This window comes from Daphnia pulex, chromosome 9, assembly GCF_021134715.1.
Source record: "Daphnia pulex isolate KAP4 chromosome 9, ASM2113471v1".
NCBI lineage: Eukaryota > Metazoa > Arthropoda > Branchiopoda > Diplostraca > Daphniidae > Daphnia > Daphnia pulex.
Window position 1 is genome coordinate 6124703 of NC_060025.1, and position 17898 is coordinate 6142600.

General features: G+C 37.8%; 1 protein-coding gene and 1 long non-coding RNA gene across 9 annotated transcripts; one reads left to right on the forward strand and one right to left on the reverse strand.

Moving 5' to 3' along the window:
• Positions 1-6944: 6944 nt before the first annotated feature.
• On the reverse strand, positions 6945-11508 carry LOC124201879 (rho GTPase-activating protein 15-like). 8 transcript variants are annotated; one of them, XM_046598134.1, is made up of 9 exons: positions 10491-11508; positions 10207-10329; positions 9939-10117; positions 9714-9849; positions 9196-9323; positions 8882-9123; positions 8259-8821; positions 8014-8194; positions 6945-7953 (listed from the first exon to the last, which is right to left on the reverse strand). In XM_046598134.1, the coding sequence occupies exons 1-9, from the start codon at positions 11478-11480 to the stop codon at positions 7712-7714; spliced, it is 2784 nt and encodes a 927-aa protein (XP_046454090.1). In that variant the 5' UTR covers positions 11481-11508; the 3' UTR covers positions 6945-7711. The 8 variants fall into 8 exon arrangements, with proteins under 8 accessions (XP_046454090.1, XP_046454089.1, XP_046454088.1 ...); XM_046598133.1 differs by having other exon boundaries at positions 8259-8818; positions 9684-9849; positions 9939-10111; positions 10491-11507; XM_046598132.1 differs by having other exon boundaries at positions 9684-9849; positions 9939-10111; positions 10491-11507.
• A 3514-nt stretch (positions 11509-15022) lies between these two features.
• On the forward strand, positions 15023-15607 carry LOC124201782. The gene is made up of 4 exons (XR_006877681.1): positions 15023-15184; positions 15248-15317; positions 15378-15449; positions 15516-15607. It is a non-coding gene; the product is annotated as an uncharacterized LOC124201782 (long non-coding RNA).
• The last annotated feature ends 2291 nt before the right edge of the window (positions 15608-17898 follow it).

Below are 17898 nucleotides of genomic sequence, written 5' to 3' on the forward strand. Positions count from 1 at the left end.
AGGCAAGATCTGTAATAATGTGGTTATCGGTCCCAGCAAGTCTGTCAGGGAAACTTTGGCCAATCTCGCTGTTCACATATACACGCGCATCATGCATTGATCTTGACAAGACAGCGCTTACTGGTGTAAATTTTAAATGTTTAATACAGGTAACTTGAAGGATATTAGCTCAAAATTTCTTTTGACATGTATAAGCAGCAAAATGTTCGAAGGATTGTAATATTTTTATCAATGTGCCATCGAGCACACCTAGCAAAGCAAATTAGAATAAATAAATAGTTCCAAACTTTATCCTTTTAATTCTTGAAATATATACCAATAGTGTATGAAAGCCGGAATTCTTTGCTGATTTCTTGATAATTGCGTTGTGGCCAACGAATGAAATTGGAAGCACGATCCAAAAATATTTTTCAGGTGGAAAGGAAAAGGTAATGAGCTTCACCTGATTTTTTATTGCTTCATGACGTACAAGCCTTAAGATAATTCATCACCTTTCCAAATGCCAAATCAGTCTCCAATGGCCCTGAATAAGTCTTGGTTTCGTATTGTTCAAAGAAATAACAGAAGATTTACATTGGGAGGAACAACTGCATTATTATTTTGGAAATGGGTGTCAAGTATGTTGTGAATCTCTGTAGCAATGCCTTAAAAAATTATTTTATAAATCTTAATGAAAATATGTTAAGCCCGTCAACGCTACAGAACTGCCCTAGAGGAGAACAAGAAAAAAGAGAAGAGAGTGCGACGGTTGGAGAGCAGATGAAGAGAATTGTTGCGAACGAATTGAAGGAACTGAAGAAGAAGAAAGCGAGGCTAGTTGGTGAGCAACAAGAATAAATAGCACTTTTGAATGCCGAATAGCGAGTATTGGAAACCCGTCTGTCGTACTTGTAAACAAGTCCACTCATCTTTTTAAGACTAAGTCAGGCCTTACTTAAACAACTTAAGCCGTCTCAGTTTCTAATCATTATAACTGTGTCTTCGTTAACTAAGTCAATTGATAATGTTTCAGTCATCAAGGAATAATGTGTTGTTACTAACCAAGCTATTCTTCAATAAAGCTGAGTTAACTGCAGAAAACTTGATAAAAGAAAGTCATGGATTTCATGGAAAGTCAAGGTAGTCGGTGAAATAGGACTGAAACGAAATAGGACCGGTAGAAATAGGACTACGTTTTAGGACTAGTCAATTTAGGACTGGTCGAAATAGGACTACTTTTTGCATCTCGTTATTGCCAGTCCTATTTCTCCTTACGAGCAGTCCTATTTATAACATCCACTAGTCCTATTTCTACCTGTTCTATTTCAACAGAGAAGAGATCTGGCATCCTTGTCGGATTTACCAAAAGTCGATTGAAACGTAGATCCGGCACCGTTCATATACTATTCAGCCAATTAAACTATGTTAGTAATAGTCTAGTTCGTTTTTCATTTGTAACTTGTATATTTCAAAACTTTTTTAACTTTTTTTTATGAAAAGGTTGAATACAATCATGTTAATAAAGCCCATTTGTTAGAAATATCAATTTGATATGCAATTTAAGGTTTATTCGGAAATAAGATATTGTGTTGAAAGTTTCGATTTTTACGGGACTGACGCACAGCCCAAGCCGGCCAGAAGGGAGGTCGGACGGGGGGGGGATTGCACGTACCCATGGGAGAGGGGTAAGAGAAGGGGGGGTTACCTGGGCCATACCAAACGGCACCATCTTTTCCCTATTGCTAAAACGTCAACGGTGATATAATGGTTAGCAATCCGTTCAATCATGCCAATGGACTGAGGATCGAGGTTCTGATTCTCAGTCAAGGCGAGATAAATAAAGGCAAATAAATAAATAAACATTTTAATTTTGAAAATTTTAAATTACAACAGCCTCAGGTACTGTAATATCAATCGATCACAAATTGCATCTCATGCAATTTGTGATCGATTGATATCCCGTACGAAAATTTAGACAGCTAAAGAGGGGTCCTTGCTAATTCTTACTAGCAATTCCCATACTAGTAAAAAAAAACTGTGCCGTATATCCGTAGATAGTTAGTTTTGCACTGGCTAAGAGGGCAGCTGGGGGGATTAACTTGTAACGCGCTGGGAACTGACTAGCGCTTTACTGTCTTAAATATAACGGGTTAACTGCTAGCTAGGGCTAGCTGGTTACTAACTCGCACGGGCATATATGTATATTGCAAACGAGCGGCTTTCTGTTGTGTATATGGTTAATACGTTTTATAACTTAGGCTAATTTTCGAATACGTAAAAGCCGTTAAAAGCAGACAAATAACTGCTGACTGGCATTCACATCTTAGTATCCATATATATTTTTCGTTATTTATTCAATCTATAACTATAACTGTATGACGATAAATCCCCTTAATATATCTAATAACTGATAAGTTGTTAAGAAATAAATAAGATAGGTTAATAAGATAATGCGCATCAGCTCATATGTATAAAATAAATAAAAAAATTGTCTAAGAGGAAAATTATGTCGGCTACATAGTGGGCACTTTGGTACACTTATTAATTGGTGAAAAACTGCCGATTTAAAAAAAAATAATGGGAATTTAAAATATTGCTTCGTTTAGGTAGACATAATGCATCTTTTATTTAAAGATGGTTTATTTATTATAATAGTGCATCAATTCATGATGGTGGTAGGCTTATCATAATATAAACGGATAAATAGGACCGACAGACCGATTCTGTTCCTGCCTCAAAACTTTTTGATTTTATCAATCAACCCATGCCACACCGGCACCAGAAGGATCCAGCGAAATAATCAATTGCAGCAACCAAGATGACCAACAGTGAATGGATGGGTGAACCAGTTATAATAAAGGAAGTAGGTAAATAGCAAGTAAAATAACATATATGAAAATCAAAGAGACTTCGCGCGCCAAAAATCCCTAGCAAGTAACTAGCCAGTTGAAGCCAGTAGATCGTGGTGTGTGCGGGTGGTTGTCTTTTTTCATAATGAATTGGGGGGTACGGTACTCATCAGATATTCATTAGATCATGTTAGTTTAAAACTAATATGCTCATGGTGGGGTGGTACTAGCATGTTTCAGAGAAAAAACATGCTAGAGGAAAACAAATAAGCAACAGCATGCATGACAGCAGAAAGCTAGAAAGTTACTGCTATATAACTAGCTATCATTTTCCTACGGGATAGCTCTCATCTCAGAGCCTAGGGCGAAAAATGGGTTCAGAGCGGCGAAAGGAAAGAGATGAAGCTTCACCCCCAAGGTCGAAATGAGCAAAAAAGACGCTAATTTTCGCCAAAAACCTTAAAATTAGAATAATAAAATCAGACAAACAAGAAATAACACACCTTTCATTGTTATACATAGCATAAATCAATATCTCCTCTATATATTTATGAAAACGGCTTGTGAAAATTTTTGCAGCCGGGGAAGATATTGATTTTTAAAAAGGGGAGGGTATCAAAACTTTGTCCTTAAATTAGTAACCTTAAACTAAATATTTTTTTAAAACAAATTTAACCAAAAGATAGCCCGTGAAAATATGATTAAAATTATGTATTTTAAAAAATTTGATTTTTAAACAATGAGTATATAAATAAAGAAAAACAAAAAAACGCACGGGAAAAATGGACTACGGCAAAATGAAAAAAATCAATTTTCATTTCGCTGTATTTTAAAAACTAATAGTCTGAAATAAGCGAAATTTGGAAAATAAGTTGTTTAGGGTAGTATAAACCTACTGCTCAAATTTCGCTCAATTCTAAAATATGAGCGCGCCAACGATTGGTTGACTTCGGCTGGATTGACCCAATTCTGGGAAGAGACTTGCCTCTGAAATGTCTTAAACTGATCTCTTTTCAACAATCCAGTTATAGATGATAAATGTTTGGAAACGAAATGAACTATCTAAATATCTTAAATGGTCATTTTCCTACATTTCAGTTTAATATGATTACTGCTGGAAAGACATACATCTCTTTTTAAATTTAAGAAGATTCTATATTCAAATAATTTTTTTAAAGAAATAACCTTGGATCTAGAAGTATGTAGATTAAAACTTTTTATTGCAGGATTCATCAGTCTATTCAACGAAGGTTTTCTAGCGAGCGAGTTTCTAGCGAGTCTAGCGTAACATAAACAAATCTATTTTAGACGGAAATTAGCGCTACTCTTATTCTTTTGATGCACAAGATTAAATGCTTAACATTAATACTTTAAACAAATTCTCTCTGCAATAAGAATTTTTTAAATTTTCCTTTTCGTACCTAAATTCCATTTCCCTAAGGTCACCAAATATCTTAAGCTCGCCATTAGGTTAGTAACCAATCGAATTTCTTTGACGTCAAAATTTTAAACCTACCAAAAATGTATTTGTTTCACTGGTTTCTAGAAAGTATTTTGGGCTAACTTCCAAAAAATGTACCATTCCATTGAATTTCAATCATAAATATTCATTTGTATTTTGCCATGGATTAAATTTTCGTCCACTAAATTTAAAGAAAAACATTCTGCAGTGAAACATTCACTTTCAATGTTTCCTATAGAGGCAATTGACATCGCGGATTCACGTGTCAATTGTTTCGATGTCCGCCATTTTTGTTGGTTGTTTGGTTGTCTGTGGAGGCGTCAAATTTCAGCTTAAGCTTTGCTTATGCGACGTTGCCTGTTATACGAAAGTCTGTGTATTGCTGCTTTCTCTGTCGTTCTGATGGAATGGGTTCGTTGTAATTTCTCGTTAGACAATGTCATTCTTCCATCGCTATTTCTTTCTTTTTTCACATCTAGACAGGTGGTAAACAACACTTGCATTTCGTCAAGTGTCAACTTAAAAATTAGTTGAAACTCCGCATTTAACGATTTCGTGTGACAGGGCAACGCCGCATAAGCAAAGCTTAAGAATTTTGACGCTCTCTGTATTATCTGAAATTTTGTTTTCCCAAAAAACAAGTTTTCCCAAATCACTAATGCGGTTAACCAGTTGGGAGCCTCAGTAAAAAAGACCTTTTGGTAAAACATAACAAATAATAAAGTTTCTATTGCTTAGTGTCCATTGAATTAGAAGAATGGAAATCAGGACTATTACGCAACACCAATTTAATACTTCCACTCATCTGCAAATTCAACATTGATGCCAATTTTAGAATTTTAAAAATTAGTTCTAGTAATGAATGCCCCGATTGAACTTGCATGATATTTTTCGACGTAAATTTCATTTTGTCAAAATACATAATGGTTTTAGTCTTTCAATCTGTTATGACTAATGTAAGGGCCGATTCATTGATCTATGCCGTTCCAACCAGTGGCCTACTTTTGAGCTTCGGAATCTTCGTACGGTCTGGTTCTGTAACAACGCAACCCGCGCAAAAGTTTTTTTAAACAGCATTCTCCTTAATTTTGCGAACATATGTTCCTTTATACAAACTTTCACCATGGTGCGCAATAAAACCACCAAAAGTATCCAAATATAAACAACTTGTGCACACCAAATAAAACTCGTGTGGGTTTTTTTTGTACTTTAGGGCGGGATTGCGTTTGACGTCTCGTGAATTTGACAAATGATCCGGTGACTAAACTATTTAGGAAAAAAATTATGAAAAAATTATTTTAATGTGAAGAAATTATTTCTTATCTGACAATGTAATTTGATGTTTCCATCTATTTCATTTCTCAAGATATAAATAAAATTAAGATAACCGCTATTTTTGGGAATCTCTTTCTTGTTTTTTTTCTTCTCTTTTCTTTTCCCAGAATCTCTTTCTTTTCTTGGACGTAAGAGGGAGAAAGAGAAAAAGTAATGATTTTTGGATATGGCAATACTGGTGAGAGGTAATTGAGGGGAAATAAACGGAAAACTTATAATTCGTGTTTTCATATTCAATTTCATTACTATAAATGAAACTTTAAAAATGTGATCTTAATACCACACATAGAGCTCATGCACCTCTATTTCAGAACTTTCCTATAATATTACGTAATTACCGAATAGCAGGCCTCCAAAGTGAACCCATTCCCTACTAGGACACTCGGCCGTACGGATACTTACGCAACGTAATAAAAACCGCATATCGCGTTGTTGAAAAATTCCCCCCAAAACCACATAAAACCCCACCCTAAAACTAACCATAGAAAAAATTTTTATTGGATTCCACCGAGAATTTTATTAATAGGAGCGTTTTGAAAAACGCGTTTTCCATACTGGTCCTCTCATCCGTACGGATATTTTCGGTACCCACTGTAAGTCCTAATACTGATTTAATAACAACTCTTCTTTTTTTCTTGGCTGTCTGCTGTTTGTGAATTTTTAAATAGGAGGAAATTGAACGTATTTTCTCTTGGTCTCGTAGGTTTCCGGAGGAGGGGAGGGGGCCTAGTGTGCCTTGAGACTAAGGAAGAAGCAACCATAGGCTGAATTCTTTGTCATAGAGTCCAACAGAGACGTCCCTAGCTCTCTACACTGCACTGTTGTAAAAAATAGTGGCCTGATCTACACTGCAAAAATAACTCCGCCCACCATTCTCTTTTGTGTATTATTCTGCATGGTTTCGAGCTTTAAATTGTAATTTGTAGTGGCCGCAGTGGCGATTAAATTTCACGTCACCCGTATGATTTAAACGCTGAAAGTTACAACCTAAAAACACAAAAGGGTTCGCATTATCTATAAAAAATTTACTAGCTGTAAGCTTACTTTGATTTTGATTTAGCTTGCTTCAAATAAAAGACAAATAAAAAGATTACGAAATTACTAAATATGTGAGATCATGGGTTATTTTTAAATTCGACTTCTAACCAACACGCGTACGGCTGTTATAAGGGAAGTCCGGGAGCGTGCGGTTAAATTATTTGGTTCATTGTTTTCCACTATTTTTTTGGAGTGACGTTGTAATGCAGTTGAACAATTTTAGTTTAACAATTTCGCATGAAATCGCAACAAATGATTTGATTGAAAAGTCTGAGGGGTCATTGAGTGGGGCGAACTTTGTTGTATTACAGTTCCTTAAAAATGAAATAATTCTCTGAAATTTCACATTTCCGCTTTTAACAGCGTTTTTGTTGATGTATCAATGTTACTGATAAAACAATCTATACCGGAAATGTGTGGATGTGTTTTTGATGTGTGGGCAGGAGGAGAATAAAAGGGCAGAGGAAAATAAAGTCACACGAAAAGAATCGAAGGATTTTTCAATAATAATAAACTGCGTGCCACACCTCAGTATTACACATAGACACACAGTAGTAGTCTATAATTTTAATTCTTCACTTAAATACAACAAAATTATTACCCATTCCTTTTAATTATAATTTCTCACTTTATCTTCACAAGCTATTCTGATTAGCACAAACAGTTAATTAACATTAAGATAACAGTAATTTGTGTGGAAAGAAAAGGGAAGGCAATCACAATCAAAGAAACAGCAAACGCCTATCTCTCAAACGGAAATCCTTGCGTCATTTCATATGATACAATCAGATTTCGGATACGAAGATGGCGGCCATAATATATTCTACAACTGTTCAACAATAGACATAAATTTAAGGCAGCAGTTGGAAAGTATGGGTATGTGTGTGTGCATGTAAAATTTAGAGTGGCCAACTTCTGTCCATAATTGGCATCTAAACCACAAGAGAAAGACACGATTTTATTTAATTTTGCTACCCAGTTAATTTCATCCAATCGGACCCAAGTGTTTAGTTATGTGTGTGGAAGGACCGATCCATGGAAACAGGAATCACCTGTTGAAAATATTGTGGTAGTTGCTTAGCAACGCTTCAACAACCAGGTTTTGTTGCATCATGTCCAACGCCAGGTTGTTGGAGACGGTTGCAGCCCACATCAGAGTTGGTCCAAAAACAATGGCCAAATTGGAGATGTGCATCCGGTTGTACTCGCGGTATACCGTGATTTTGAGCAAATGCTGCAACAGATACTGCAACGTGTCATAGTTCTCTGTCGGCAATGACTCGGCGATGTCTACGTTCATAAAAATTGAATTAGTTTATTTTAAAAACAACTTTAATCAAATTGACGTACCTCGATATCGACGTATTCGTTCCGGATTGGGTCCCTGATAATTGGTGGCCTGAAGGGCTTTCTCAAAAAGTGGGCAAGGAATAAGCGGCTCTTTAAGTTCACGAAAAAAGAGCTTCAGGCAACCTGTCAATACATGAACGTCGTCTTCGATTTCCAAAATGGCCCAATTGTACTGATCCACCTATTTCCAACAAGAAAATTGTTATCCTCCATTCTTCCACAAGACCGTGAAAATGATTAATTACCTGACAACGAATCTTTTGAATTTGCGAGAGATTGCCGCTGGCTCGATAGATTCCATCCGCTTTCATGTTCTCCTGTTTGCTCTCAATCAGCTGGATCACTTGCTGTACAAATTTGGGCACCGTCGACCCGTCGAAGTTGCATAGGGCGGACAAATGGCAACCAAAAACAGGCTCATCCTTCCAAATGCCTTTTTTGACGAGTAAATCGACAGTTGGGCGGCGGACGAAGAATTTCCGCAGCTTGTCTCTCAAGTTATCTTGTCTTTCCCGGCTGGATCCTGGTGCAACCGCAGTCAAATCCTCCGTACTGCCAAGGAAAGGAACTTTTGTGGATTTGGTCCGTCCCAATTTGTTTTTCCTGCTGCCTTGCTTCATCAGACTGCTGCTATTGCTGAAGCTCACTGGTGAGTCGGGTGAAGGAGGACGTAAGTATTGTGTTAGCGAATCGTTGCGTTTGTGCCTCGATTCCACCGGCGAGAAACTTTTTTCCAACGACAATTTCTTGGGTTTCGAACCAATCAAAGGCGACGAATGCTGTGAAGGGTAGTGATTGGTAGTTTCTACTATGTCAGAATCGTCGGTTGAAAAGTGTCACATGAGAAACTCGATAAATATGTTGCTACCTTTTGTCCCGCAAGGCAATTGCTGAATGGCTCGTTTAATCTCATTAAACCATACAACAGCGTTGGTTTCATCCTCGTCTTGCAACAAGAGCTGGACGCCGAGGAGCGTCCACACTTGGAAAACTCCTTTGCGACTGGATTTGACGGCCACCCACTCGATCGTCGCCCCGTTCAAATCCACGCATAATTCCGGCTTGTTGGTTCCTGTGGATGATCCAGCGGCTGTGTTAGAAGTTTTCGCCCTACATTGGCGCGTTAATGGAAATTGAATTCGAATAATAATGTATGTAAAGAAGCACAATCTAATATATTACGAGAATTCTTTGAAGAGAAAAAGGAACAAATCCGTCAGGACCACCCAAGAGGAAGTCCAATTTTTACGGATTTTCTTGCCGTTATCAGTCAGTTTGGTTTTGTATAGGAAACCCTGTTGCAGAACTCGCTAATATATAAATGAAAAAATTAGTCAAATGATTCACATTTAATTTTCAAAATATCAGCTAAAACAAGCAAGTGTCATGATTAGTGGCAAATCAAAGCCAATTGGTGAATTGGAGCGCGGCTCCTAAATTTAAGTGCAATCAGTTGTGGTAAATTATTTGTTGGAAAAGCCAAAAAAAAAAAACAATTTTTGTTTTATTGACTGCAGAACTTAACATTATCGTGGACGGTCTGGATCCAAACGCAATTTCTCTCTATTCGCCCCTCCCCCAAACACACAGAACCCAAAATACTAAAAAATGGCAGTTCAACAACAAAAAATTAAAGTGAAAAGGAAGAGAAAAGACAAGGAAAAACTTACGATATCAAGATTTTTCAGGTAATCACTTACGATGCTACCCCCTTGCAAATTAGACCATTGTGGCTGAATATTGCGAGGTAGTGAGGCCGTCTTGGCCGGGGCTAATAACGTTACACGACTGGTCTCTCCACTTACATTCTCGACTGCAATGTTATCGAGACATCCACTTATTCATTCCAATTAAAGAGAAAGAAAAAAGTAAAATAGAAAGGTATGACGTTAATGAATACAAGTCGTTTGTTCGTTTCATTTTACCTGAAGTTAGTCAAGACCATTGATTGAGTTTTGCTGTTGCGATCGGCTTTCGACGTCCTTTGACGGACCATATCCCATTTGGATGTAGACACGGGGGTGACTGTCATTTGTTCATTCATTTTGGGACTGAATTCACTCCCTTTTGGATAATAAACACCTTGCTGAATACCCTGCTGTTTCTTCGATTGATTGATTAACGGGAGAAGAAAGGACGAGTGCAATAAAAATTCACAATCAATCATTCAATTGTAAAGAATTATTCAATTACCGGTTCACTCTCTGTTGACGTCAAAGCGGGAACGGATGTAACTTGAGGAAGGGACCACAGAGACTCGCTGCTATCATCTTCGTAGAAAAAGACGCGGCCCTCGTTGTCTAGTGATGTATACCACTGCAAATGACCCATTAAAATTGGTGAAAAAAGAAAACAAACGAGATTAATTATAGAATTAAATTTAGAAAACTAATTTCTTTTAAATTATGCGCGGAACAGAAAAGAGCCAAATTATTTTGTGGTTGTGGGTCAAATGCATCGATTGTTTTTCAGGACACCTGAGCTAGATCGTTGGGATGAGATAGTCGATTTCGCAGAACAAGTGCGTCGTTCCAGGAAAACGCCTCAGAGGCATTGGCGCATGTGAGGACACGCTGCGGCTCCAGCGTCTGCGATTGGCTGTTGTGCAACAGGATGCGGGCAATGGAATTCTTTTCTCCTGTTACTTCTCCTTCGTTTTTTTCGAATGAAAGGAAAACACTTGACTGGCTGAGCCATTGGCAACGGGAACGACGCTGCCGCGTCGTCAAGACGGCGGGCCAAGAATGTCGCTGATGCTGCCTAGATCTAGCGTCCTCTACTAACGGCGACGCCGCATCATCTCCACCACAAAGTTCCGAATATAGCTGAGGGCGTCTATCCGTGCTGGGCGTCGGTGGCTGGAGGCAGAAATCAATCTCGAAACATTGGGAGAAATGAATCCAAGTCTGTCGAGCAAATTTCAAATCTTCTTCAACCACTTGGTTGAAGCAGCTGTCGGTAGCTTCAGAAATGCGTGGCAGATTCGGCTGACGGACAATAAGTCTTTTTCTCGTCTGCACCACCACTTCTGGCTGAACAATGACCAATTCCTCTTCGATTTCTCGACTTAAATCGGCAGCGCCAGTTGATTCAGAAGCGACTTGATCACGGCCAGGCGAAACGTGACGTGGAGAGTCCTCGATCGATAAGATGCTGCATTCACCCTTTGGAAGGGTTAAACTACTTGCTGTACTCAACTGGTTTGTCAGTAAATTCAAACGTTGATCCTGTTCTTCGGTTGGGGCATTGGAATCGCGGAAACATGGGCAAAGTGATCGTATCCAGGTTCTACTCATGTCATCGTCAACCCCGATGGATTGAATTATTTTACTTTTGATCAAATCTTTTAGTCGTACCGAATGAGAAACGGTATCTTCACTGGCCGTTTGGTATCGGATGGAGCGCAGCCATTGAAGGACGGGCGCGTCGGCTCTTTTACACAGGCAAACTCCTCGGTGAGTGTCCATTCACCAAGAGAGTGAATCAAGACTAACGAAACTTTTAAACAATGCAATGAAGCTTCGACAAAAATTCAAACGAATTCTTTTTTTATCGGTAAACCACAAAAATCCTAAACTTCCTTTTAAGGATAAGAAAAACCGACCTAAACCGGAATTCCTTTTGTGATAAGTTCATCCTGGCAAAATGTTTGTGTGGTCTGGTGATGTTGGGCTGCAAATTGGGTTCCATTGTCACCAGGAAACCCATGAGAGAAACTTATAGAAAACCAAACGGAAAATATACCTTTGCTCCAGTATGGCTGTTGGTGTAGAAGACTTCGTCCGTGGACGGATTTACAGATCCAATCCATCCACGTGGCACGCTCAACAACGTTGGTTTTGTCTTGGGCCTCCTTGATCGCCTCCGACACGAGACGTGATTGATCGTGAATGATCACCGTCATTGAATTTCTCTTCTCAACACAAAAAAAAAACAAAACAAAAAGAAAACGTTATCCACCCAAAAAAAGAGAAAACGTACAAAAAAAATAGCAAAGAAGAAAGAACAAATTAGGTTAATTTATGGATGAGATCCAGAAATAATTCAAGAAGAAAAAAAAAATCACTCGTGTGATGGGACTGGTTCCTATTCTCCTGGGTGGTTTCAACTCTTGGTCCGATTCTAGAAATTAAAATAAAAAGGTTGCCCAGTTGTATGATACACATATTCAGACCAATTTTTAAACAGTTATCGTCTTGGGCGTTGGCGCGGACCAGGAGAGTCAGGTGGAGGTTTCGTAAGACAACCCGTGTTGTTGTGTTGTTGTGATTCATTTGCGATCTCGAATGATCGCTATGGAAAGTAAAAATACAACAATATAATTTTTTTTAAAATAATTCCCAAATGAATTGAAATGTTACCTTGACTGAAGGAATGAAGTTGAGCGAGTCCTTGGAACTCAAAATTTCCTCACAGGACGAGGCGTAATTGGCTTCCAGTTCGCTACCCCACAAGTTCGACTCGGATCCACGCAACATCTTGACGCTTTCAAACTGATGGCGTCGTCGATGGAAATCTCGAGATCAACACTAGAACCCATTTTCTCTTGAGAACCTTTATCTTGTCCGTCCTTACAAATATATATATATAAAGAAATGAACGTATTGAACTGGTGGTTAAGCAAAGAGCCGTTAATAAAGTAACTCCTTCTCATTGAAAAGCGGATTATAAAAACTCACGTTGATGCCGGAGAAGCGGATATTGGCAGATGAAAATTGAGGAAGCCGACAAGCATAAAACAGCTTTTACAACTAGCCAGGGTCATTATGAATTTAATCGTGTGCCATTCGAATTGACGAATGCACCAGCAACATTTAAGCGTTATATGAATAATTTATTACAACCAGTTATTCACAAGTGGGCACTAGTTTACTTGGACGACATAATTATTTATTCTTGAACAATTGACGATCACATTTAACACATTAAATGCGTACTAAATCTATTAAGGGAGGGAGAATTGAAAATAAAGCTATGGAAATGTTTATTTTTAAAAAAAGCAGTAATAAAGTATTTGGGACATATTATATCAGAAGAAGGATTGAGACCCGATCCGAAGTTAATGGAAGCCATTAGAAATTATCCGACACCACAGAATAAGAAACAAGTAAAAAGTTTTTTGGGATTATCAGGATATTATAATAAGTTTATATTATTTATTATTATTTATTTATATGGGATTACGCGAATAAAGCGAGAGCACTTACGATATTAACGAGACAGAAAGAAGAATTTAGATGGTGCCCCGAAGAAAAAAATACGTTTAAATTTTTGAAAACATGTTTGTTAGAAAATCCGATTTTATGATTCCCAGATTTCAACCTCGAGTTTTTTGTCCAAACGGACGCATCGGGATTTGCCGTAGGATCAGTTCTAGCACGAAGAAAAATAGTGAACGGAGAAAAAGTAGAATATGCAGTAGCATACGCGTCACAGAAATTAAAAGAAACACAGGAAAAATTGGCACACGAAAGATAAAGAGACGTATGCGATATATCATAAGTTGAAAATATTTTATCATTATTTGTACGGTACGAAATTTACGGTAGAAACCGATCACGAAAGACTAAAAGGATTTCCGAAAATAACAGAGAATATGTCGCGTAAAGCTATTACATGGGCCTTGTTCACCAACAAATTCGATTTTAAAACAGTCTTTAGGCCTGGTGTAGCTAATCAGAACGCTGTTGGGCTAAGCAGAATGCCTGAGACAAAAGAGGTAGCCACAACGTCTGGCCATACACAAAGTATTAGGCTTTGACTACTGAAATGTTTTTACAGGAACAGGGAAAAGATAAATTTTGTAAAGAAGCGTAAGAAAAATATTGAACAACAACGACAAAATCAGTTCATGGAAGAATATTTTCTAGCAGTAGGCGACACAAGGGAAAACACGAAAAAACGTAAGAAAAGCGAAGAAGACGAATATAAGAGTGACATCAACGAAGACGAACAAATTAAAGAATTTAAGAGTGGTTTAATCGGCACGGCCGACGGGAAAATACTAGTACCAAAATCGTTAAGAGAAAAGATTTTAATCAGATTTCATGATAGCCCATTCGCGGAGCATCTAGGCGTAAAAAAGACTACAGCGAGAATTCAAAGACGTTTTAAATGGCCGTTTATGGTAAAATAATAGAGATTATATACGTAAATGTGAGTTTTGCGCGAAACGAAAAGTCGTTGAAGACAACAAGTCTCTTTTGAATCCGATCCCACCCTCAGATCATGTATAAAAATTTGTCGCCATGAACATTATGGGCCTATTGACCCCATGAGGACCCTAAAATCATCCGTATATTTTAGAAATGGGCGAATATTTAACTATATATATAACAGTTGCATCAATGCCGGATAGTACAGCAGAATCGCTAGCTAAAGTTTTCATAAAAATATTCTAATGCACCACGGTGTGCCAGAAATGGTATTGACCGATCAAGGCATAAATGTCCTTTAAAAGTAATGTATTGTTTGTATAAACAGCGTGGCCTAGAAGCCATAAGAACGTCGGCCTACCGCCCTCAGTGCGACGGCATGGTCGAACGTGCAAATAGAACGCTTGCCGATATAATTTCTTGTTATGTTAAAGACAACCCCCACACATGGACATATTTCTTAGATGTAGCAGTTTTTGTTTATAATATCGCAGTCAATTCTAGCACTGGTTATAGTCCTTTTTATTTAATGTATGGAAGAGAAGCACCAGAACCGGACGATTTAATGCCGTTCGCGTGCAACCGGAATTTAACAGATATTAATATGATTTTCTCACAGCAAAAATATATGACGCGATTAAGATTGCTAAATATAGATAAATTAAAGCGAAAGAGAAAGAGAAAATTTTATTATGATATAACAGCGAAAAGAGTAAATTTTGAAATAGGCGAAAGTATTTTATTTAAGTAGTTGGCCATCGTGCCCGGAAAATTTAACATGCCCTGGGAAAGGCCATATGGATCGGCGAAAGCGATCCCGTCTTAAATTTGGCAACGTTTTCCCTCCCTCCTTTCCCCCTCTTTAATGTCAATTAATGTCGTCTGTAAAGCACGTTGAATTCTGGGCTTTCACTCTTTCTCTCTCTCGTGTTAAACTGATTTGTCCCTGATTGCCCAAAGACAATTTACTGGGTTTAAGGACCCATGTGTGTGTGTGTCGCTCTTCTTCTTCTGAGGTATGTCGATTGTGAATTTATGTTGCATTTTTCCTACTAATTCTGTGTCCTATGTTTCTTTAGAGACGTCACTTGAGTTGTATCAGGTGTGTGACGGTATATCCAACATTTGTGTGTCATAGGACACTACTTGGTATGTTCTTTTAATGAAGTCATGTCAATTGCCTTAATTATAATCTATGTTCCCTCCCAGGCCCATTCAGCTCTGGTTGTCGACTCTGTGTATACGAGTGATTCTCACTTTGTGCGTAGCCTGTCTCCACAGGTAGCTTAATTTTATTCGTGCTCGCTTTCTCTGAATATGTCCCTAACCTTATTTATCCCTTCTTAGGAACCACCACCACTTCCATTATCACAAGTACACCGTGTTCATTTTCATGAGCCAAAGTCAAGTCGAACAAAATACAAGAGATTCTGCTCTTACAAGCCAGCTCAGGGTTTCATTAAGTGGAAACACCATATACAGTGGTAGAAAACAAAAGGAATGTCAGCTACTAAATAGTATAAGATGACGGCAAGAAGCTGGTGGTAGTACATGCCGATCGCATGAAAAAAGTCCAAGGCCGCGCAAGCCCGCAGGCTACTAACGTAGTAGCCCCAGCAAGAGGGACAAAGTAAAAAGTGCGAGTTGCCCCACAACAGAAAAATACAGTAGTCCCACATAGATATAATTTCAGAGAAAAAATGAAACTTCCACAAAGATATCGTAATTAATAAAAAGAAATGTTTTAGATGGACAGTCAACTCGCACTTGGACTGCTGTCGAAACTCGCTTTTGCCACGGTGAAAGGAGTAAATATTACTATTTGCGACTGCAAAACTCCCAAGGCAATCAACTTGCTGGACAGGGAGCTCCCATCATTTTGTAAAGAACAAGTAGCCGTACAACCAATTATTAAAAAGTATCAATTTTTTATTAAGGAAGAACCTCATGCACATTGGGGGTTACGTCTCTAGAACTTGGGCTAAAACAAAAAAAATAGTAGGATAGTAGGTTCTTTTTTGGGTCATATAATACGGCATTTACAACTTCTTCTCGGCTAGTGGCTGAAAAAGAATGTTGGGAAATGGTACAATATAATAGATGTGTAAATAATATAATGAAAGAAGCAGCGGAATCGTTCTCTTTTACAGCTTCACTGGAAGGCGATGGTGCGTGGATACAAACAAAAGAATACAGCGTAGTTAATTGCATGCTCCAAAAGATTATTGTCCGAAAAGACTGCTTATATTGCACGATCACTTCTCCTTTTGGTTTACAAATAATTCTGAAGTATCTTTTGTTCGACATCATGATTATATCATAGTATGGGACGCTAATATTTCAGGCACGGTTTAGGTTCTACCATGGGAAAAATGCAGGTAAAAGATAAAGATAATATAAGAAATTTTCATGTAATATCAACGGACTGTGATCGAAGACAAAATTTCCGTTGAAACAGCGACACATTTGAAAATACGGCCAACATGCCCAATAGGCGGGAAGGTTGCCTAACGGCAATAATCGGTAGCTAATCTACCCTAAAAACAGCACCCAAGAGAAAAATCAGAAATGGATATTTGGCCCACCCAAAATTCGTATTAAACGGAAGGTGGACGATAGCCAACCCCTTTTGCTACAACTTCATCTGTATATGGAGCGTCAAGTGACGACCCATGAAAACATGTTGGAAAAATAAATAAATAAAATTTATTGTGGAAACCTTCAAGTGCGTAAATATACATTAATGCTACTGGCGGAGCAAAACGGTTTACTAGTTGCCCGTGCAAACAAACTTCCTATGTGTCAACGACTTAAAACTTGTGGTGAATATTTTATGGTACAACAATGTACACCAGTTAATATTTCAGTGGGGATGAAAGAAACAAGATGTGGATCGGAACCCATCTACAAAGACTTTACAGTAGGCAAAGATGGATTTTCGTAACATCCATTCGAAGAGTGTTTTTGGCCAAATAATTTTGTTAATTTAAACGAAAAACCAAACATGTGGAAAGATGGCGAATGGAGCTTAATTTAACCATCGTCTCATCTTTTTACTCTCTACCTTACAGCAAAATTTGAAGAATTAAGAGAAAACGAAGCTCAATATTTAATTAACTCCCATGAAATTTTTGATAGACTTGAGTATGAAGCGATAACTTCAGTGAACGAAATAGTCAGCAGAATCCACGAATTTAATTAAAAAAACTTGTCAGCAATATTAGTGAACGAGCATGAAGAGTCTCGCCACTGAAACTTACTGGGATGAACATCGAAACTCCAAGCATAATTAATCTCCCCGTACGAAACTTTTAGCTAATTCTGTGCTAGAATTAGCTACGAAGTTAGGTGGTTTTAGCTAGAAATTTTCATGTCAAAATTTTTAAATTTCATGTTGGGAATTTTAGAGTAGATTAAGCTTTTATTTTCCTAGCTATATAAATCTTAGATTGAAGGCAGCTTGAAATTTTCTCGCTGCCTTACCTAATGAAGAAAAAGATCTTTCCGTGCGCATTCCCATTGTTAGCAGGGTCACCCATCCATTTTCTGAATAAGAGTTTTTTGCTGCACCTACTTAATTACTGTTGCTGGTTGTCCCGATCTGATATCTTTTGATATATACTCAGTAAAAAATATTTGATGCTGTTATAATTGTGTCGATAGGCCTAATTCTTCACACAGACTTCTAATTTCACTAAAAACTTATATAAAAACAAACCATTTTTAATGT

Excerpts from the sequence above, each read along its gene's own strand:
- LOC124201879 (XM_046598130.1), bottom strand. The coding sequence starts at position 11,480 with ATGGACACTCACCGAGGAGTTTGCCTGTGTAAAAGAGCCGACGCGCCC. Across the intron at positions 10,118-10,206 it reads CGTCAACAGAGAGTGAACCG|AAACAGCAGGGTATTCAGCA; the intron begins GTAATTGAATAA and ends AATCAATCGAAG. Across the intron at positions 9,324-9,683 it reads ACCTGAAAAATCTTGATATC|CGAGTTCTGCAACAGGGTTT; the intron begins GTAAGTTTTTCC and ends TTTATATATTAG.